The sequence below is a fragment of the Pongo abelii genome, chromosome 2 (genome assembly GCF_028885655.2).
Source record: "Pongo abelii isolate AG06213 chromosome 2, NHGRI_mPonAbe1-v2.0_pri, whole genome shotgun sequence".
Taxonomy (NCBI): Eukaryota; Metazoa; Chordata; class Mammalia; order Primates; family Hominidae; genus Pongo; species Pongo abelii.
Window position 1 is genome coordinate 75,773,106 of NC_085928.1, and position 22,946 is coordinate 75,796,051.

A 22,946-nucleotide genomic window follows, 5' to 3' on the forward strand; every position below is an offset into this window, starting at 1 on the left:
TGTACAATTTTCTCAAATAGATGACATATGAGCCAATTAGTGAATTAGAATAGATTTGATTAACTAATTAACCCATTATAGCCCAAGGTTATTTCATTAAAAAAACGAGACTCAGGGTAAGTTTTGATTGATGAGATAAGGTGAGCTGGGAGAGGCTGGAGGTGCTGTCCACCTCTGTTGGTAAGGTCCCTGGCCAGCCCAAGGGGCACAGGGGACAGCAGGGAGGGGGTATAGTTAGCAAGTGAGTGTTCTTTGCTTGCTCTGAACAGTGCCTGATTGGCCCTCCTGTCCTAGAATTTCCAGAGCGTGGAATTTTTTAAATTAAAAACAATTGTTTTATTTCAGCAGTTTCAGGGGTACAGGTGGTTTTTGGTTACATGGATGAATTGTATAGTGGTTAAGTCTGGGTTTTTATTGTACCCATCAGCTAAATAGTTTACATCACACCGAATAGGTAATTTTTCATCCCTCATGCTCCTCCCACCCTCTCCCCTTCTGAGTCTCCAATGTTCATTACACCACTCTGTATGCCTCTGTGTACCCAAAGCTTAGCTCCCATTTATAAATGAGAACATGCGGTATTTGGTTTTTCGTTCCTGAGTTACTTTCCTTAGGGTAATGGCCTCCAATTTCATCCAAGTTGCTGCAAAAGACATTATTGCATTCTTTTTGTACAGCTGAGTAGTATTTCATGGTGTATATTTACCACATTTTCTTTATGCACTCATCGGTTGATAGGTACTTAGGTGGATTCCATATCTTTGCAATTGTGAATTGTGCTGTGATAAACATGCACGTTAGGTGTCTTTTTGATATAATGACTTCTCCTTTGGAAGATTTCTCAAAAAACTAAATGAGGCCTACAATTTGATTCAGAATTTTTTTTTAAGAGATGAGGGGTCTCACTATGTTGCCCAGGCTGGTCTCGAACTCCTGGGCTCAAGCAATCCTCCTGCCTTAGCCTCCTGAGTAGCTGGGACTATAGGCACATGCCACTGAGCTGGGCTGGGATTTTTCTTATGGAAGTAGCAGTTTCATTTTATCAGTACTCGTTATCAACTGCCCTAGATCAGCTGGCTTCTCTGTCTTATCTTAAGAGCTAACTTCCCAATTTTCACGTCTTTCTCCTTTTTAAACTTTCTTAACTTCCGGATTCTTCTGTTCCTTTGTTATCTTTGCTGTCTCCTGTTTATCAAAAACTTTTGTTTCCTGACCCTTGTCTTCATGAAGCTGTGTGTTTTCTCAAGTCCATCATCTCCTCTTCTTCCCTCCATCCATGAAGCTCAAATGCCAAGTGTGAAACAAGGAATGATGAAAATAAATTTTCCCACGGTCATATCCTTGCTCGCAAAAAAGAGACTTATGTGGGTCTGCCCTGCACTTATTTCTGGCTGTGTCTTTGGTCAGGATCAGTGGTTCTGAGAACTGCTTCTTCTGTGACAGACTACAATCACTGCAATTGCCCTTCAAAGAAACGTTAGAGTTTTGCTTTGACCTCACTGAAAGCAAAATTTGATGGCCAGGATCTATGCAATGATGCTACTGGGTTCCATTAAAAACATATTTCTTTTTAAAGCTTTCATTAGTCTTGAGATGTATGGCACCTACACCCAGGGGAGTAGAAGACTCAGCACAGTTTTCAGATCACTCATTCATGAGGTCACAGCAGACAGGGGCACCTGCTGCCCCCAGCAGCTCCTTAAACATAGAGATGTGTTGTTCATAGAAAATCTTGGCTTTTGCTTTCCTGTCAGAGTTTGAGCTGGTGGAGTGGGGGTCTCAGAGTCCTGTGACACATCCTAGAATCTGTTAGGACTTAATGAAAATGGGTTGAGGTAGGGTATCAGGGTGGCCTATGGCAATATGGGCTGGAAGGAAGGCCACCCCAGAGAAACTCCTGTGCCTTTTTCTTTTGACTTGACATTCATGGGCTGATGTGTGAGGTGACTTGGTACCTTTGTCCTGGGCACCTGGAATCAAAAACTGGAGTCACCTTTGGGACCATCAAATGCATCTTCATTTTCCAGTTTGCCTGCATTGTGCCAAGGTCCCGCAGCTCCAACCTGATTCCTTGGACTCTGACTCCCACCTGGAGCTCTAATCCCTTCTCTCTGTCTCTCCTGATCCCGTCCCTCTCCTTCAGCAGCTTTTTCTTGTTAAATTCTCACACTGTGGCAAAACAAGGAGGAAGATGAAAGGGAAATGTTGTAGGAGGGTTCACATGAGCTATCCCTAGGCCTTCCAAAATAATCTTGCAAAATTCTTTTGAGGTTACAGATGGGAGCCACTGGGTCTACACGGTAGCAAAAATTGCTTAAAAGTAACAAGAGTTGACCCAATAACAACATGAAAGACCCACTTAGGCTTACCTAAGACTAACACAGCTTATTGTGGTTCTGCTTTTCCTGTGTAGACAGATGGCTTGGTCACACTGCTTCCTTTTGTCCAGGCTGGTTAGATCCCACCTGGCAGCCCCACCGTTTGTTCCCACCACGGGGGCTGGACTGCCTCACGCCTGTGGTCATCCTACTGGCCTGAAGGAGGGCTAACAGGGACCTTTCAAATGTCATCTCCAAATGCCAGGAGCAGGGAGTTCCCACAGTGCTTTCAGGCACAGCCACCTCTATTGTTGCCTACATCGCCCTTCTAGGCATACATTCTGCCTCATGGCGGGATGGCAGCTTGGGGGAGGGAGGGACGCTGTCACGGGGCCAGGCCCTGTGCAGGACATATTCACCTACATCATCTTTTATCATCACACACGATTTCCTAATCACACAGGTGAGAAAACAGATGCAGAGAGGTGAAGGAACTGCTGGAAGCTACACAGATAGTAGGTGGGACATCCGGGTTTGGAACCCAGCCAGAGGATTGGCTCCACACCTGGGTTCTTTTCGAGATGTTCCATTGCCCCAGGGGCTATTACTGCAGCCATAGAAACTGAGGCTGGAGGATGGGCCACACTCAGGCAGAGGGGCTGGGGGCTGTGCAAGCAGGAAGCTCTGCCAGCTCTTGACCCTGTCAGCCTCCATCCAGACAAGCCATTGGGAATGAAGTTAGCCTCTTCAGGCCATTCTTGTCTAAATGTTCCTGTCCAAGTTCTTCATAATGTTCATCTTAATGAACATTATGAACCCTAAATTCTTGAAGGGTAGGAATACCTATACCCTTTTCTGTTCCTCAGTATCTGGAATATTTGGTGTGTGTTTATTTCTCCTGATCTGAGTTTATCTCTCTGCATTTTTAGAATTCTGATAGCACTCCAATTTTGGCCTTGCTTTGATGAAAGGGAAATTATCTTGATGAATTTGTTGACACAATGCATTTCATCCTAATCGTAATTATAATAAGTAATATTTATTGAGCACCTATGTACCAGCACTGTGCTAAGCACTTCACATGTGTTAATTCATTCAATCCTTATCCCTGTTTTATAATGCGGGACATAGAAGCTGGACAGGCTACCCTGCCAAAGGTCACTTTGGTAGCAAGTGGCAGAACCAGGACTAAACCTTTTTTTTTTTTTTTTTTTTTAATGAGATGGAGTCTCACTCTCTCACCCAGGCTGGAGGGCGGTTACACAATGATCTCGGCTCACTGCAACCTCCACCTCCCATGGGGGTTCAAGCAATTTTCCTGCCTCAGCCACCGGAGTAGCTGGAATTACTCATGCCACCACGCCTGGCTAATTTTGTATCTTTAGTACAGACAGGATTTCACCATGTTGGCCAGGCTGACCTTGAACTCCTGACCTCAAGTGATCCACCCACCTTGGCCTCCCAAAGTGCTGGGATTGCAGGCCTGAGCCACCACACTTGGTCTAGGACTAAACCTCTTTATCCCTTGTTGCTTACTTCTATGTGATGACTACATCCTCTGCAGCCAGCTTCCATCTGCTTTAGCAGGTTGATAAAATAGGCTCAGCAACCCCTTACAGGGAAGAAAGTTCTGGGTTGCTTGGGGGGCTCCAGAAGGTACATAGCCCTTAGTGCTTTGTGGGAAAGCCTGCAGAGAAGAAAACTGCCATGAGGAATTCCCCACTCAACTTCATCAAGTCTAGTCCTACTGGGGGATAATGCAGACAAGCAGTACTACAGTGAGCCATCCAGTTGATCCTGAATGCACACACAAATACACGCATGCACACAAATACACACATGCACACAAATACACGCATGCACACAAATACACACATGCACACAAATACACGCGTGCACGCAAATACACGCGTGCACACAAATACACGCATGCACCCAAATACACAGTCTCCATTTCCTCTCTCTATTCGGTTAATGCAAGCCCAGTTCCACCAGATGAACATAGTGCAAGTTGTGTGTGTGATCTGGGTCCTTCACTACTCTACACATTTTGTTCACTGAGGCTGCATTTTGCTGCCCTCTTTTTATTTCTCTAAACCAGGTACCTCCCACAGTCCATTTGACAGCTGCCTCGAAAGCTCACTCACCCAAAAGGTCTGATCCTGACTTGCTTGCACTGGGAGCCTGTGATCTGGTTTGGGATGTTCATTTATGAATGATGCCATTCTCCCCTCCAACTGGAGGCAAGTCACAGGAAGCTAGTTAAACCCTGTATCATAGACTGCCATATTGACATCCTCTCAATTATCCAACCCTGTTGGTGCCATTTGAACTTCTCCCAGCACCTGCTGGCTCTAAAAACACAGCAGGCCTGCTCTGTTGGAAGCATCCCATCAATTTACTAATTAGCTCTTTTCCCTGGAAACCTATTGTTGAGTCTGAAATCAGATTCAAAATCAATATGTAAGCACTGAAAGTTCATACTTACATGCACAATTTAAGGTGTAACAGGCTTCCAAATCAAATTCACCTCCTAAGAGCTATTAGTCTAAACCTCATAGATCATAGAATTCTAGATCAAGAGAGACTGCAGCCCTAAAACGGAAGTGGCTTGACAAAGCTCCCAGAGGCAGAGCTGGGACTAGTTTGGGTCCAATACTTGGAGTCCTTCTGCCCTCTGTGTTGCCACTGTCCCAGCCCACCTGCACCCCATGTCCCCCTCCATATACATTCTAGGGTCATAGAAGAATAGCAGACTATTGGCTTATTTGCAAGGTCAAATGGTTAAGATGTCAAAAATAATGGAAACTGAGGTCCCCAGACACCAGACAACTGAATTTCCCAAATGCTCTAAGTTAGTGATGCCTAAAAAGCACCCAGGAATCAAATGGGGAGTCTGGAGAGCTTCTCCTCCTTACAAGAACAGGCTGTGTGACTTCTTCTTTCTGAAACCCATCTTTGCATAACCAAATGGCAGTGCCCATTGATTTCTTGAAAAGAAACATCTGCGACTTCCTTTTTAATGGCAAGAAAGGTATTCTCCTTGAGTCAGAGCAAAGAGTCAAATTACCTCGAAATACTTTTTTTTTAATCTCCAAGGTTGGAGACCCCAGAATTCAAATTAAGACTACATTACGGGATCTCCCAATTTTTATAGTATTGAAATTCTTAATCATTTTGACCCAAAGAATGTATACTCTCAGTGGGATCTTCCCTTCTTGCTCTACTTTCAGTAGAACCAGAGTAGGTGCTTACTTTAATCCACTAATGTACTGGCATTTTTTTGCATAAATAAATAACTGAACAGTAGATAATCCACAAGTAATGTCTACTTCACAATAGGTATGTGAAAGCTTTTGCTTGCACAAAATTTTCCTGCCAATTTATGTTTTCTTCAAGGAAAAGCTGACCTTGGTTGTGTTTTCAGGGGTTAGTTCTGTTTTCAACTAGCTATAGGCGAGTAGCCCTAATGCATTTGGGGCAACTGGAGAAGCCAGGCCAGGAGAAATGACTAATGTGCCAACTCCCTCCCGGCAGTGGCCATGACTTTGCTTCACACTTAGTACCTTGTATGCATCAATAACATTTTTTCATTTAATGAAATAAAATCAGGGTTGCCTCTATATTTTTGCTAATTCAGTGAGAATCTTCGCTTGTCAAAGTGAGGGCTGAAGTGAATAACTTGAGAGTGGTTTAACTGAAAAGATTTTTGTAATCATGGTCAGAAGAAAACGGTACTGTTATCAAAACTTGCCATATCAGGCTAGGGGATATTGCACAAGTTGAGACCCAAATGTGACTGAGAGTGTGACCCTGATAATTATTTACAACACTGCCCCTTCTTTCCGCAGGACCCGTACTTTTTCTGTTGGTTTAACCTAGTTATAAACAGGATCACTTTTTTTCTGCTGATGTACCACTTGCTGAATTTGCATCCCGTGTCTATGTACCTACAGTTTCTGAATGTGGTTATCAGAATACTTGCGTAATGGTTACGAGCATGGAATAGTTTCAGAGATGGGGCCATGAAGCAGGCTGAATTCCTTATTCAGGAAATCAGACTGGGAAATAAAATAAGATGGTATTTGATTTGCTGTTATTAGTTTGTCCCAGCTACTCTGTACATTACCTAAGAGAGAAAGCAATAAAAACGAAGTCTAACAGAGCTTTCAGTTCCAATCCAGAGAACTGAGTATTAATCCTGGAACCATCGAGTATCTGTAGGATTTAGGAAAATAAAAGCTTTGCCACTTTGAGGGTCTGTTTTCCATTATTTAACAAAATGCGGCTAATGCCCTTTTGTAAAACAATAGACATAAGTATATTTCAAAATAAAACTTGAAAAAAAATACTATAGCCATAGGGCTAGGCACAGTTGGTCACACTTGTAATCTCAGCACTTTGGGAGGCCAGAGTGGGAGAATTGCCTGAGTTTAGGAGATTGAGACCAGCCTGGGCAACATACTGAGGCCCCATCTCTACAAAAGATTTTAAAAATTAGCTAGGCATGGTGATGCGCGCCTGTGGCCCCAGCTACTTCGGAGGCTAAGGCGACAGGATTACTTGAATCCAGGAGTTAGAATCTGCAGGGAGCTATGATCATGCCGCTGCACTCCAGCCTGGGTGATACAGCAAGACTCTATCTCATATAAATAAATAAATAGTATAGTCATAGGTTTTTAATAAAGAGTTTCAGTACCACCTAGAGTTTGGGGAATGTCAGGAGAAATGGTAGTTTGCAAAGCAGCCACCTTTAATTAGAGAAGCTGCCTGCACACTTAGCCTTATCAGAAACGGGGATACAAACAATAGAACAGGGCTTCCCACAGTGAAGCACAGAGAGCTATAGGGATGATGCTCAGGAGAGTTCTCAATGAAAAGCAATGCTTAGAATAAGTGAAGTGAAGCTCCTATGTATTCAGTGTGCCCTCAGTTTTGCAGAGGGAGGGAGGGGAATGGGATTCCTATATCAAGGCTAAGAGCACGGACTGGTTGGGCTTCCTCACTTCCTAGCTGTGTGGCCTGGGCTGACTTACTCTGTCCTTTTCTGCCTCAGTTCCTCCATCTGTACGGTGAGAATAATAGTGTCCATCTCAAAGCATTGCTGTAAGAATTAAATTGAGAATGTACGTGAAGCACTTTACACAGTATCTGAGCACCTAGAAGCACTCAGAAAAAGTGAATGTAAAAATATGTATAGAAAATAAGCTCTTAGTTACTTCCAGTGACTACTGATTTTTCTTTTTTATCTTTTATACTTTATTACAACTTTTAAAGTTCCAGCAGCAAAAAGGCACTACTTTTGTTTTCTTTTCTTTTTTTTGAGACAGTGTCTTGCTCTGTAGCCCAGGCTGGAGTGCAGTGGCTTGATGGGCTTACTGCAGCCTCTGCCTCCTAGGTTCAAGGGATCCGCCTGCCTCAGCCTCCCTAGTAGCTGGGATGACAGCCATGCGCCACCACACCTGGATAATTTTTATATTTTTAGAAGAGATGGGCTTTCACCATGTTGGCCAGGCTGGTCTCAAACGCCTGACCTCAAGTGATCTGCCTGTGGGCCTCCCAAAGTGCTGGGATTACAGGCATGAGCTAACACACCCGGCCCAAAAAGTCACTACTTTTCTAAAACCAATTTTATTAAAGGTATGTGTACATGAAGTGACAGTACCCTCGACTGAGTGAGTGGTGCTAGAAAAGGTGCTGGCTGGGGAAGGATCTATGGATTATATATTTCAACTGCCATGTTTTTAGATGAGGAAACCGAGGCCCAGAATGACCACCTTCACAGCAAGCTGAGACTAGAAGCCAGGTTTCCAGACTAGGCAGGGATGAGAGCACTGGACAAAGCATGCCTGTCCAGCACTAATCACTGGGTATGCAGTAATGACATGAACCAAGGGAATGAGGAGAAGGGACAGGGGCTGTAAAGGATGAAAAGAGTCAAAGTGACTTCAAGGCTTCAGGTTTGGGGGCTTGGAAGAATGGAGACTGAAATGGGCAGTTAGTGAGAGAAGGGGTTTTTATGTGAAGAAGAGCATGCGTTTGGTTTTGAATGTTGTCAGCCTTGAGAAACATCTGAGCAGGTTTCACCTACGGACAGTTTAAGATCCAGGCCTGGAGCTGAGTGTCAGGCAGGACCAGGAATAAAAACCTGGGAAAAGATTTCATAAAATTAAAGATGAAGTGGTATAAACAAACTTTTCAAAGTTCAAAGAATAGGCCACCGTGGAAAATAGCAAAGGGTCAAAGGATGAGTGGAGAGGGCCAGTCGAAATTAAAATGGGGAGAAGGGCCATCTAAGAAAAGGAAGATGTGGGCAATAAAGCTGAGGACTCGGTTTCAAGGTGGGCTCAACTATACGCAGTCTGAAATTCAGGAAGGAGGTCAGTAAAAATAAAGCTGGAAAAAGAAACCAAGCGTCTTTTGAATTAGACTAGGAGGAAGTCACCGTGATTAAAAAAGCAGTGTTAGAGACCGGAAACGAAGCAGCCCGAATCCCTTAAATAATTTTTTTTTTTTTTTTTTTTTTGAGACAGAGTCTTGCTCTTGTCACCCAGGCTGGAGTGCAGTGGCACGATCTCAGCTCACCACGACCTCCACTTCCCAGGTTCAAGCAATTGTCCTGCCTCAGCCTCCTGAGTAGCTGGGACTACAAGCATGAGCTATCACGCCCTGCTAATTTTTGTATTTTTAGTAGAGACGGGGTTGGCCAGGCTGGTCTTGAATTCCTGACCTCAAGTGATCTGCCCGCCTCAGCCTCCCAAAGTGCTGGGATTACAGGCTTGAGCCACCACACGTGGCCCTTATTCAAGAATTTAGACTGGGAAATAAAGTAAGAAGGTATTTGATGACAGTGGCGAGAGATGGCAGAGCAGGGTCATGGCTTATTCAAGATGAAGGACCCTACGAATCTTTGAAAGCAGAAGGGAAGAGATGAAGAAGGAGATTAAAACTTTCGGGAGGTAGAAGATAAAGCTTGAGTAAGGGTCCTCAGGAGGCAAAAAAGCAAGAGAACAAGGCAAGGCTGGAATCACTAGCATTATATCCCAAGGTATCTCTCCTTCCTGTTAACTTCAATGATTTGAGTTTTAAGTATTTTGGAAGTCTTAGGCTATTAACAAGGACCTGAAAATTCCACTTATGTATTTCTTGTTTTCTAGAGGAAGCAGTTCATGGCAAACTGGGGATGGTAACCTTTTCTCCTGGTGAGGTGTGGTTGAAACCTCACCACAGTATTTAGCACACTGGTCATTAAATCACTGCTTGTGTTGCTATTTGCTGAGTGTGATTCTTTCCTAATGGACTCCATGACAGGAGCACCCATATGTGATCTTTTGACCACTGAATCCCAGTAATTTGTACAGTTCCAAACATATAATAGGAGCCCAATAAATATTAGTTAAATGGATGAATAAAGGAATCAATGAATGAGCAGCTTCTCCCACGGAAAGGAAACTTGTATTCAGGGAGATGACGCAGGATTTACATTACTCAATCAGGCAGATTAGCAAGCACATAACCTTTTTAAACACTATTTGGTAAATGGCCTTGAGTTTTTCTTTTCTTTTTTTTTGCGGGGTGGCTGGTGGGGGACAGAGTCTCGTTCTGTCCCCCAGACTGGAGTGCAGTGGTGCAATCTCGGCTCACTGCAACCGCTGCTGCCTGTGTTCAAGCGATTTTGTGCCTCGGCCTCCCAAGTAGCTGAGATTACAGGTGCCTGCCACCACGCCTGGCTAATTTTTGTATTTTTAGTAGAGATGGGATTTCACCATGTTGGCCAGGCTGGTTTCAAACTCCTGGCCTCAAATGATCCACCTGCCTCGGCCTCCCAAAGTGCTTGGATTTACAGGCGTGAGCCACCGCACTTGGCTTGAGTTTGTCTTAGACGCCTTTCTAATACTTAAAAGAAAAATTACACACCCCAAAGCTATCATAGAAGTTCCTAGAAGAGTTAATGGATGCAGCACACCAACATGGCATGTTTATACATATGTAACAAACCTGCACGTTGTGCACATGTACCCTAAAACTTAAAGTATAATAAAAAAAAAAGAGAAGTTCCTAGAAGAATCTGTCCCTTGAATGTAGATTCAAAGCAAATTTAAACAGAATAAGTGGCATACAAAGTACTGACTTTCTGTACTGACTTAATGGCAGTTTTCTTCCTTTCCTATCTGTAAAATGGGAATAATGGTAAGGGGTGCTTTGAAGATATTTAAGATTGAAAAGCACTTAGAGTCTGGTGCCTTTATTGTTCACTACAAGTATTATCTCATACTTTACTTCCTCCAAAAGTTTAATTTCCAACTTTGTAAAATATTTTGATTGTGATGCAATTGGGTAACTCAGTAGGCTTATCTGTTTATGGATTTTCTATCTAAAAACCTTACTATGTACCAAAAACAGATAAGCTCCAAGATCCAAGTGGCACAGTACATGGAATGAACGCCATAAATATTTGCTGATTGATTGAATAAATCATTCCTTAAGAATAAAAGTGGCCTCACTGCCATCATTTCATTTCACCCTATATCAACTTTGTGAGATGGCTGTTACCCATCTTTTACAGATGAGAAATCTCAGGCTTAGGGAAGTTAAGCTACATGCCCAGAACCACCCAGCACCGGCAACTCAAACCTGAGCTGTCTGATGCCCCAAGCCTCATCATTTCTTTTACCTGCTGCTTCTAACTTGGACTTTATTTTTTTCTTTCTTTTTTGATTTCCACCAGGAAATGATGAACACAAGCCCTTGAGAAAGTGGTTTCTCATTGTGCTTATGGCAACCATCTGCTTCATCTTGTTAATTCTCTCGCTCATCTGTAAAATGTAAGTATTCTTTACATTTGGGAGCTTGCAGTGGGGTCTGAGTACTGCATTTTTACAGGCTTACCATGCATCCGGTAGGCATTCTTATTATCAGGTAAAATTTATGGCATTTTTGTGCCTGGATGACCTGTCCAAGATGAGTGTAGGCCAAATCAAAAGTGGAAACATCCAGAGGTGATTTACGTAAGTCGGACAGAGCACAATGCAGCCCTTGGCTATCACTCACTCCTACTTGAAGTTGTCGACAGCTTTTAATTTCTGTGAAGGTTTCTACTTGTGGGTTCTTTTGATTCCTTCTCAGTCTTCCACTTGGTCCTTGGCTGTCTAGGGTAAGCTGCCAGTATAGGCTTTTCACAGCTCAGGAAGGCTAAAATCACCACAATGCCTGCACGTCATCATCCTCAGCTATCAAGTCACCAGGCCCCTGAGTGGCTGATGGCTATTAGGTCAAACACAGATTCTAGAAATTGCGTGTTTTCTATCCTATCCTAGAGTCCACAAATGGCCCATAAGTATCCCTTACCCATTTTAGCATTCAGTAAGGCACAAGACCTTTTAGGAGGCTTAAAAACATGTTTTGGCTTGGCCCTTTCATAATTTAGAAAATGAGTTTTATAAGGGCCGGGTGCGGGGGCTCACGCCTGTAATCCCAGCACTTTGGGAGGCCACAGCGGGCGGACCATGAGGTCAGGAGATCGAGACCATCCTGGCTAATGTGGTGAAACTCCATCTCAACTAAAAATACAAAAAATTAGCTGGGCGTGGTGGTACGCGCCTGTATTCCCAGGTACTCGGAAGGCTGAGGCAGAAGAATCGCTTGAACCTGGGAGTTGGAGGCTGCAGTGAGCCAAGATCATACCACTGCACTCCAGCCTGGGGGACAGAGTGAGACTCTGTCTCAAAAAAATAAAATGACTTTTATATTAAACAGCTTTACTATTATAAACGTTATATTCGGATGGCATCTACAGGTTGGGGGAAGGCAGTACAAAGGAGATGAAAAGAAAGTAAACTCGGCTGGGGATGGTGACTTACGCCTGTAATCTCAGCACTTTGGGAGGCTGAGGCTGGAGGATCACTTGAGGTCAAGAGTTCGAGACCAGCCTGGGCAACATGGTGAAACCCTGTCTCTACAAGAAATACAAAAATTAGCTGAGCGCAGTGGCATGTGCCTGTAGTCCCAGCTACTCAGGAGGCTGAGGCAGGAGAATTGCTTGAGCCCGAGAGGTGGAGACTGCAATGAGCCGCGATGGCGCCACTGCACTCCAGCCTGGGTGACAGAGCAAGACACTGTCTCCCCCCCAAAAAAAAAATAAAAATAAAAAAATAAATAAACTCTGTGAGTAAACATAATTGAGGAAGGAATGCTTCAATCAGCACCACCCACTTGAAATATACAGTTCATTTTCAGAGATTAGGCCTGGTACCACCCACTGACACAAAGCAGTTTCCATTTGGTCTTCCCTGGATGACTCAGGGCTACAGCAGAGCCTTGTGGTACCCACAAAGTCTTCACCTATAATTTTGGAAGTCTTGGTACATAAAGATTTTGAATTTACAAAACAGCAGGTTCTAGAATTAACCAGGTCAATTTTTAGAGTAGATATTTAGAGATAAAAGGTATACTCATGCTCACCTAATTCTTTGTTTACTCTGTTTTCAGATGTCATTTATGGATCAAGTTGTTTCCACCAATTCCAGCACCAAAAAGTAATATCAAAGATCTCTTTGTAACCACTAACTATGAGGTAATGTTGACAGTTCTTATGATATGCCATATGTGTCCAGGGTTGAGTCCCCTGGGAGCTGTCATTTGGTTCTTAGTTTTCTATATTATAAGGCAGGGTTTTTACTCAGAAGGCCAGGAGCATTTCTGTTGCTTCAGTCATTCTGTTCTTTGGCTGATTCAGTTGTTTGTATTTTTTAAGAGATGGGATCTTGATATGTTGCCCAGGCTGGTCTCAAACACCTGGGTCTAAGTGATCCTCCCACCTCAGCCTCCCAAGTAGCTGGGACTACAGAAGCATGCCACCATGCCTGCTTGCCTGATTGTTTTATTATGCATGTTCATTACTGTTTTGACATACTGGAAAGGTACTGAGTTATAAGTGTTCTTGACAGTTAGACTTAAATTTTAATTTCATATCAGCCATCCCTTAACTGACTTTGGACAATCTCTTCAACCCTCTGAGTTCTGAATTTCTTTCTGGTATAATAAGGGACATAGATGAGATTGTACAATGTTCTGCTTGGCTCTGATGTTTTAAGACTCCATGTTTCCACATGAGTATGTTAGTTAATAGAGAATTTTCAGAGGGAACTTTAGCTCTTTAGTATACAAAAGACTATAGAAAAGGCAAATTATTTTACCCAATATGCATTTTCTTAGGCCTGTTCACCATTCAGAGCACTTAGGTTCAGCCCAGTGGTCACTTACTTATGGCTCTCCAATTGTTCCAGCATCATTTGTTGAAGTAAATCATCCTTTCCCCAGTGAATTTTCTTGGCATTTCTGTTGGAAATTAGTTGCTATATATAGTTGGTTCTATTTCTGGACTATCTGTTTGGTTTTATTGATCTATTGATCTATCTTTATGCCAATACAATACTGTCTTGATTACTGTAGCTTTATTGTAAACCACGAGACCATTTGTGTAAGGCCTCCAAAAGTGATTTTTTAAAAAGTTGTTTTGGTTATTCTAGGTCCTCTGCATTTTCATATACATCTTAGATTCGGCTGATAATTTTCTACAAAAAAAGGTAGCTAGGATTTGGGGTGAGATTGTGTTGAGTTATAAGTTAATTTGGGGAAAAGTGACATCTTAATAATATTAAGTCTTCTCATCTATAAACACAGCATATCACTCCATTTATCTAGGTTTTCTTTATCTTCTCTCAGCAATGGTTTGTGATTTTTCAGTGTATAATTATTGCACTTTGTCAAATTTATCCTTAAGGTGAATGGTTATTTAGATCAGGGCTCAACAAACTTTTTCTGTAAAGGGCCAGGTAGTAAATATTTGAGGGACAAATGGTTTCTGTCTCAACTCTTCACCTCTGCCATTGTAGTGTGAAAGTAGCCACAGAAAATGTGCTAATGAATGAGCGTGGCTGTGCTCCAGTAAAACTTCATTTTCAAAAACAGGCAACCAGCCAGATTTGGCCCGCGGCTGTAGTTTACCAACCCTTGATTTAGATCAGACAGTTTTCTTAGCAACTTTAGGTTTCTCTCAAATGAAGTAACTCATGATTGGATGAACCACCTGGTGACTGGTTGTAGGGAAAAGAAAGGGTTCATGGAAAAACTCACCACAATAATTAATTTCAATAAGTGGTGAACTTTCCTTAGCATTTGCAGTTTGGGTATTGGAAGGATTCATAGACAGTTACAGTTACTAGCCGACTGAGGTAGAGAATGGAGGCTGGCAAAAGAATCATTCTGCCCATGGTTGGATCTTTGTGTTCTCCTTTATCAGGGGAATGGCCCATCTGCTCTTGTTCACTGAGTTCTTTAGGAAGAAGAGTGGGCCCCAAGGTGGAGCTTTGGTGCTGGTTCTGGATGTGTGCTGCCAGTCCCTCCTTGCTCTAGTACACTCACCCCTGAGTAACCACATCTGGTTTTGTTTGTTTGAGATGGAGTCTAGCTTTGTCACCCAATCTGGAGTGCAGTGGAGCCATCTCAGCTCACTGCAACCTCCACCTCCCGAGTTTAAGTGATTCTCCTGCCTCAGCCTCCCATATAGCTGGGATTACAGGTGTCCGCCACCATGCCCAGCTAATTTTTGTATTTTTAGTAGAGACAGGATTATACCATGTTGGCCAGGCTGGTCTTGAACTCCTGACCTCAAGTGATCCAGCCTCCCAAAGTGCTGGGATTACAGGCGTGAGCCACTGCACCCAGCCCACATCTAGTTTAAGTAGCCAACTGAAGTCATTTGTCCTGGCCTCTTAATGGAACATCTTAATGCTGGTATCTAATTTCCCTACAGAGCCCCAAAAGATTTCCTTTAATATTCCGAAGTTGGTGAAATAAACTGGTTTAAAAGCTTATTGTATAAGGTTGTGATTTGTTGTTAATTAAAATCAAGTCATGTGTGTAAAATAACAACTTGGGGCAGACAAGCTGGTTTCAGAATAAGCAGAGGATGAATGTCAGCACTCAACAGTGCCTGGCTTCTCAGGACAACTTATTCTCTTCTCACATTGCAGAGTTTCACATAAAAACAAAGCAGTTAGAGACTGAGAGAAGAAAGAAAGAACACATAGAATGGGGGAAATGAAGTACTGCCTGGTGCTGTGGGCCCTATGGCCTAAATTCTCCCCCTGAGAGGGGATGAGAGCCAGTGCAGAGCTGCCTACAGCTGGGCCCCTTGAGGCCATGCACAGCCTCCACCTCCAAGGACAAAAGCCATCCAACCCATTCTCCGAGGCTGTGCTACAAGGGTGACAAGAGGGCACATTGGTGCTATGGGCAGTGGCCACTGGGAAATGTTTGGCTAGTGGGAAAGGAAACCCTCTGCTTTTCATGGTAATGTGCACCTCTGAGCTTGGGGTGGGTGCTCAAAGTCCCAGGACTTAGAGGAGCTCTGCCAGAGCAAGTTTTTGCTTGTTCAGACCTCAGTTAGAAATGTAGACCTCAGTTAGAAATTTAGACATCAGTGAAGGGCCGGTCACAGTGGCTCATGCCTGTAATCCCAGCACTTTGAGAGGCCAAAATGGGCAGATCACTTAAGCTCACAAGTTTGAAACCAGCCTGACCAACATGGCAAAACCCCATCTCTACAAAAAATGCAAAAATTACTCAGGCATGGTGGTGCACACCTGTAGTCCCAGCTACTCAGGAGGCTGAGGTGGGAAGATGGCTTGAGCCCAGGAGGCGGAGGTTGCAGTGAGCTGAGATTATGCCACTGCACTGCAGCTTGGGTGATGGAGCCAGAACTTGTCAAAAAAAAAAAAAAATATATATATATGTATATATACACACACACTGTGAAGGAAGGAAGTTGGCCTTTAGCAGTAAAAAAGAAAGGCTTATTCTAAAAAATCAAATCCTGAGTTTTCTGATGATTTACTTATTTAGACATTTTTTGTAGAGACAAGGTCTCACCAGGCTGGTCTCCAACTCCTGGGCTCAAGCTATGTTCCTGCTTCAGCCTCCCAAAGTGTTGGGATTACAGGCATGAGCCACGCCACCTGGCCTGAGCTTTCAATTTATGAGACTGGTTTCCAGCTGTTCCTTATTTCTACAATGGCCAAGAGAGGGTTCCTCCCCCAAATAGATTGCCTGTAAACTATTAAAAGTAAAATGGATAAAGGCAGGAGTCATGCCTGCTGTGTCCATCAGTGAATTCCCAAGACACAGCACTGTGGCTAGTGTGGAGCAGTTAGTAAAAAATATTTTGGATGAGTAAATGAGATAAAGGAATAGGATCTCTTACAGGCAATTTTATTTTTTGTTACCAATTTTCCAATTATTATCAGCATTATTCATTACAGCCAAAATGGATCAGAACTGGCCAAAGTTAGGGGGATACTGTAGTAAATTATGGATGGAATATCATGAAGCTATCAAAAGTGATGCTGCCAAAGCACATTTAACAATGTAATTTACAATCAGTGATGACAGAGAGAAAGAAATCAATTTTTAAAGATGTGTATCCGGCCGGGCATGGTGGCTCATGCCTGTAATCCCAGCATTTTGGGAGGCCGAGGCGGGGGGGATCACAAGGTCAAGAGTTTGAGACCAGCCTGGCCAACATGGTGAAACCCCATTTCTACTAAAAATACGAAAATTAGCCAGGCATGGTGGTGCGTACTTGTAGTCCCAGCTACTTGGGAGGCTGAAGCAGGAGGCTCACTTGAACCTGGGAGGTGGAGGTTGCAGTGAGCTGAGATCATGCCACTGCACTCCAGCCAGGGTGACAGACTGAGACTCTGTCTAAAAAAAAAAAAAAAAAAAGATGTGTATCCATATGACTTCAAGTAAGTCTAAAGAAAACATTACGCCTAGAAAGGCTTAGGAGAAGCAGTGGGCTGTGTTTGAGAGACAGGTGTATGGCTCGGTATCTTCTTCTTCTTCCCACTTTATTTTTCACATTTTCTTTGTGAACATTTACTATTTTTATTTTAAAAATAATAGAGGTAAAGCCAATTGTAAAGATTTCAAAGAATCTAAAAGACATCTAAGGAAAGACGATTTGTTTTGCAGAAAGCTGGGTCCAGTGAGACGGAAATTGAAGTCATCTGTTATATAGAGAAGCCTGGAGTTGAGACCCTGGAGGATTCTGTGTTTTGACTGTCACTGTGGCATCCTCTGATGAACTCACACACACATGCCTCAGTGAAAAGAAGAACAGGGATGCTGGTTCTTGGCTAAGAGGTGTTCAGAATTTATGGGACACTCAATTTAGCTGTGAAGCAATACACCCAGACACACCAGTCTTGCATCTCTTAAAAGTGTGGATGCTTCATCAAAATCTCCTTGCCCACATCAGGGAAGTTGATTCATCCAAGCATTTTGCCATGTTTTTTCTCCCCACACCGTACAGGGTAGCACCTCCTCACCTGCCGATCTTTGCAATTTGCTTGACTTACCTGACTTTTCTTGCACAAGAGACAGCTTTTAAGGCTAACGTCCAGCTGTATTTACTTCTGGCAGTGCCCATTTGGCTGTTTAAGCTGCCAATGGTAGCCCTCAGCTACCATCTGAGGAAGAAAGCATTTTGCACCAGCCTGGAGTGAATCATGAACTTAGATTCAAGACTATCTTTTCTATAACAAGTGAGAGCCACAAATTCCTCACTCCCCTACATTCTAGAATCATCTCTTTCTAGGTAGAGTGTGTGTGTGTGTGTGTGTGTGTGTATGAGAGAGAGAAAGAGAGAGAGAGAAATTTTCTCAAGCTCCAGAGGCCTGATCCAGGATACATCATTTGAAACCAACTAATTTAAAAGCATAATAGAGCTAAGATATCACCCCATATTAAAAGAAAGGACAGGATTTTGTTTAAATATTATATTCTTGAAGGAAGCCTTAATATTCTGGAAATATGCTGAGAAAGTCATTGAGCATAATTCAATCATGAAAGGGATCGCTGAATCAAGAATGAACTTTCTGAAGAGATGTTTGCTGCCAAAGACTCCAGAACAACTTGTTGGTCAAGTAATGCCAGTCAATCCTAGTCTCTCAAGTTTGGAAAGGTTTCTACAAGGCCATCCCATCAAACATCCCAATATATACAGAAATTCTTCTTCCTAACATCTTCATATATGAGTCTGCATCCAGATTGGAGGCATTTGTGATGGGTGGTGAACTACAGGTGGAACCAAGTACAGGTGTGTTCTGGGCAGAGATGGGCAAGAGGAAGGAACCCAAACAGTGCTGATTCTACATGGCCCTGTGTCAAGAAGCTGAAGGCCTAGAAAGGAGGTAACAGTGCCCAGAATCCCCACCCGGCACACTCTTTAAATGCTTTCTGGAGGTGTTTTAGTCAGTTTTGATCCATCGGTGGGGACACACTGACCACCATATATTTCCAGGTTTGTTTGTTTTCTTAACTAACCTATAATTATCCACTATAACCAGCAGAGGGTTGAACCCTGGGTAATAGGCACAGAAACATCTTGAATCTTGACAAGCCTGCACTGTCTTATAGTAATCTGTATTACTGTCTCATTTTATAGTTGCAGTTACTAAGGTTCAGAGAAGTTGATAGGAAATGGCATAGTGAGGAGTTGAATACCAGGCTCAGGTGAAAGTGACCCCAGAAATGTGCGGAGGAGTGTCAGGGAAAGCTGAGGCCTGCTTAGGGGTGTGGCTGAGAAGGCAACACCCATGGAGGTGCTGCAATAGTTGGCAAAAAGTTTAAAATGTTTGGTCACTCAAATGATTCAGAATCTCAAACCTGCTTGTGGGGGTGGGGGGGGGGTGGGGGGTGAGGGGTGGAGACAGTCTTGTTCTGTCACCCAGGCTAGAGTGTAGTGATGTGATCTTTGCTCACGACAACCTCCCTCTCCTGGGCTCAAGCCATCCTCCTCCCTCAGCCTCCCAAGTACTTGGGACTACAGGCGCATAACACCATGCCCAGTTAATTTTTGTATTTTTTTTTTTGTAGAGCTGGGGTTTTGCCTTGCTGTCTAGGTTCGTCTGGAACTCCTGGGCTCAAGCGATACACCAGCCTCAGCCTTACAAAATACTGGGATTACAGGCATGAGCCACCATTCCTGGCCAGGAAACTGTATTTTTAATGAACACCTTAGGTCAGAATCAGAGGCACCTGGAGGGCTCATTAAGACACAGAGGAGTGGGCTCCATTCTTAGAGTCTCTAAATGAATAGGTCTGGGTGGGGTCTGAAAATCTGCATTTCTAACAAATTCTCAGGTGATGCTCATGCTGCTGGTCTCCAGGACACACTCAGAGAACTGCTGCTCCAGGAGAGTCTTATGAATACCAAAATTTGAAAATCAGCCGCTGAAGGAAGAAGTGACAGGAAAGGCCTGTCCCCAGAAAACTGTCCTTTTGGGGAGGCTTGGAGCACCCTGTCTGATCTCTTTCAAACCAGAGCCTAGACAGTTGGCATTGTGGAAACTGCCTCTGCTTAGGAGGCAGGAACAGAATCAGGGAGCTCCCCCACCACAAATGTGGCCAGCTGTTCAGTGCCTGGTGTGGTGCCCACTTCAGACTCCTCCCTCCAACTCAGCAGCCATAGATCACCTGGGCTCTGTGGAGCTCCTTGCCGCACTTCCCTGGGCTGGTACCATTATCTGGCCCTTGGTATATGTGTTTCAGGAGCAACACAAAGTAGCCCATTGGCCTTCTTGGTGGATTGAGAACTCCTTCCTCTCTTCTTGCCCTGTGGAACTCATAGTCATTCTTTGGGAACCCATAACCATCATCACTTCTTCCATGAAGCCTTCAAAAGCAGAGTTGGTTGATCCCGCTTCTGGATTCTCATTCTTGGCCTCATACCCATGTTGGAGCTACTGCATTGTAGGATATACCATTAACAGCTGGGAGGCCTCCCCTCTAGACTGTGGGTTCCAGGAGGATGGAGCTTGTGTGAAATACGTCTTTTTATCTGCAGTGTCTAGGACAGTATCTGACTTAAGAAAATATAAATGTTTTTTAAACCCTCTGTCAGCCCTGATACGGCACCTTGTATATAGGTTAGACTGAACAGTATTTGGCAGAGATCCTCAAGGCCTACAATAATAACACGGGGAAGAAGCTGGGTGTCTAATGAGAATGTGGTTAGTCAGAAGCAACCAGGAGACACATGTGCCTAACAACTGGGCTACTGTGACCTGGATGTTTTTGCTGCCAAAGTGTCTAAATTGTTATGTATAAATTGCTGTGTAAGAGGTATTTCAGAAGTGGCTCATTTTGAGTGGTCTATACTGTTCTCACTAGCCTTGTCATAGCAAATCAAAGAGTTTGAAATTCACTTAACAGTAAACACCATCAGCAGCAGGTTGATGTAAAGTCATGATATTGGCTCCCATCTCTTGCCATCTCCCACTAGGACAAGGGTAGAGAGTCACTTTTCTCCTAGAGCCTCCACGGCCACGGGATCAGAACAAACATGCTTTTCCAAGATATCCGTTCCAATAGGGATTTTAGCCCAATTTCTTTCCTTGGCATTTGGAATTCACTGTGTGCAGCATGGGGGAGTGCTGGGGAGACTAGAGGGTGAAGGTCACGTTTGCCAACAGCCTGACCACCTGAGCCTCATTGAAATGCCTCAGACCTCAAGCTATTCATGCAGGCTGGGGACGAATCCACGTGGGCAAAGAACATCCTGATTAAAAATCCAAACGTTTTCATGGTGAGACTTATATGTGTCAGGACCATCTGCTGGTGGAATTAATAAGCCTGAGGTGCTAATTTGTTAAAGAAAAAGTAGATATCTGGAAGTGAGAACAGAGAACTGAAAACAATCTTTGATGGCACAAGTAAAGGTGAAAAACCTAATTAGAATAGGACTTGGTGCTAGCCTAAGGACTGTAGCTATTCCTGCTTCTACATCCTTCAAATTGAGTACCAGGGTGCAAATTTTTTCAAAACCATTCCTTCCTTTGGAATTTTGTATTGTACTAAAAGACAATAATGTTTATTTCCTGTTTTGTAGGTAATAGATGTGAATATAAATATGTTTCAGAATGAGAAATATTAAACATAAATGACAGTGAATTGTCTAAGTCTGCAATTAAAGAGGGGTGGGTACCTTTCTCATTTTTCCCCTAAATATTCCCCTTCTCTGTCCCCACTATTGTCTTCCTCCATCTCTCAGCTAGGACTATTACAGTAGCCTCTGAACTGAACTCATGTATTTCCTCTAGTATTTCCTCCCTTTGAAGGATCAATGTAAAAGGCACATCTGCCTAGATAACTCCCCATCACCTTCAAGTTAAAGCTCCTTTGAAGGCAAAGTCCACTATGACTCAGCTCCTTACTAGCTCTCCAGGCACATACCCAAATACTCCTACCTCTATTCTCACCAATGTGCTGATTATTTCCCTGTAGCTCCATGCTGTTGCATCACTCCATGCCTCTGCTGAAACTTTCTCTGGTGGAAAAAGCCTTTTCAACCTCTTTTCATTTTGTTGACACTTTGCTTTATCTTCTAAGTCTCGGCTCTTTGCCACCTGAAAATCTTTGCTCAGCTTCCAGTTTGAATTAAGTGTCCCTCTATGTTCCTTTTGTTTAATTCTATCAGTGATTGGACTTTATTTATTTTTTGAGACAGAGTCTGACTCTGTCGCCCAGGCTGGAGTACAGTGGTGCGATCTCGGTTCACTGTAACCTCCGCCTCCCGGTCTCAAGCCATTCTCCTGCCTCAGCCTCCCCAGTAGCTGGGACTACAGGCACGTGCCACCACACCCGGCTAATTTTTATATTTTTAGTAGAGACGGGTTTTCACTATGTTGGCCAGGATGGTCTCGATTTCTTGACCTCGTGATCCACCCGCCTAGGCCTCCCAAAGTGCTGGGATTACAGGCGTGAGCCACGGCGCCTGGCCTGGACTCTTTAACAATGTTCTGTCTCGTTTCCAGTGTAAACACTCTGAGGTCAAGAGCAGTGTCTGATTTATCTTTGTGTCCATAAGCCCCAAGTAGGAACTGACTGCTGGTTGGGTAACCAGACGAAGGAAAAGAAAGTGAGCTTATTAAATATTTATCAGAATAGAAAACAATATAGATTCTAAAGAACTAAGTTCTAATGGTAGGTTCATTTATTAAAGCTGTGTGGTTATAGCAGAAGTTAAATCGTCACTGGAGCTTAAATTAATGAAGTAATAAAAACTCACAGTTGGTGTGATGCTCGTCTCAGAAACGCTGCCCTCCACCTCAGCCGCCGCCAAACACCTGGGCTCCTCTGAGCTCCCTGCGCACCTCCCCAGCCGGCACCACCCACCATTTGGCTCTCAGTAGACATCTGCGTTGGTTGTCAGGCGCAACACAAAGCCGCCCATATGGCCCATGTGCATGATTTTAAAGTTCTAGCGGACTCTTTTAAACTTGAAGGTGTTTTATTAGGTTTGTTTCACTTATTAAAATTAAAAGCAAAGATTTGTCCCTGCCAAGTAATAAAGTGGAAGAACACATAAACCTGAGGGGAAAATTGCAAGAACGAAATCAGCAATAAAGTACTGGTGTCGTAGTTTAAAGGTCGGCAAGCTGCTGCTGCCTTTTTTTGTTTTTTTTTCTAAGACGGGGTCTCCTGTCTCACCCAGGCTGGAAAGGCTGGAGTGCAGTGCTGTGATCACCGTTCACTCCAGCCTCGACCTCCTGGGCTCAAGTGATC

General features: G+C 43.5%; 1 protein-coding gene across 2 annotated transcripts in view; it reads left to right on the forward strand.

The window, feature by feature from the left end:
• The window catches only part of IL5RA (interleukin 5 receptor subunit alpha), a 38,666-nt gene extending 17,334 nt beyond the window's left edge, over positions 1-21,332 (forward strand). The window contains exons 8-11 of one of the 2 annotated variants that reach the window (XM_024244860.3): positions 11,047-11,143; positions 12,807-12,891; positions 13,847-13,903; positions 17,352-17,701. In XM_024244860.3, the coding sequence (XP_024100628.2) occupies positions 11,047-11,143; positions 12,807-12,891; positions 13,847-13,903; positions 17,352-17,438 (326 nt within the window). In that variant the 3' untranslated portion in view covers positions 17,439-17,701. Of the gene's footprint in view, positions 1-11,046; positions 11,144-12,806; positions 12,892-13,846; positions 13,904-17,351 lie in introns of both variants that reach the window. The other variant, XM_054551875.2, reaches the window with a different exon arrangement.
• Positions 21,333-22,946: the final 1,614 nt, after the last annotated feature.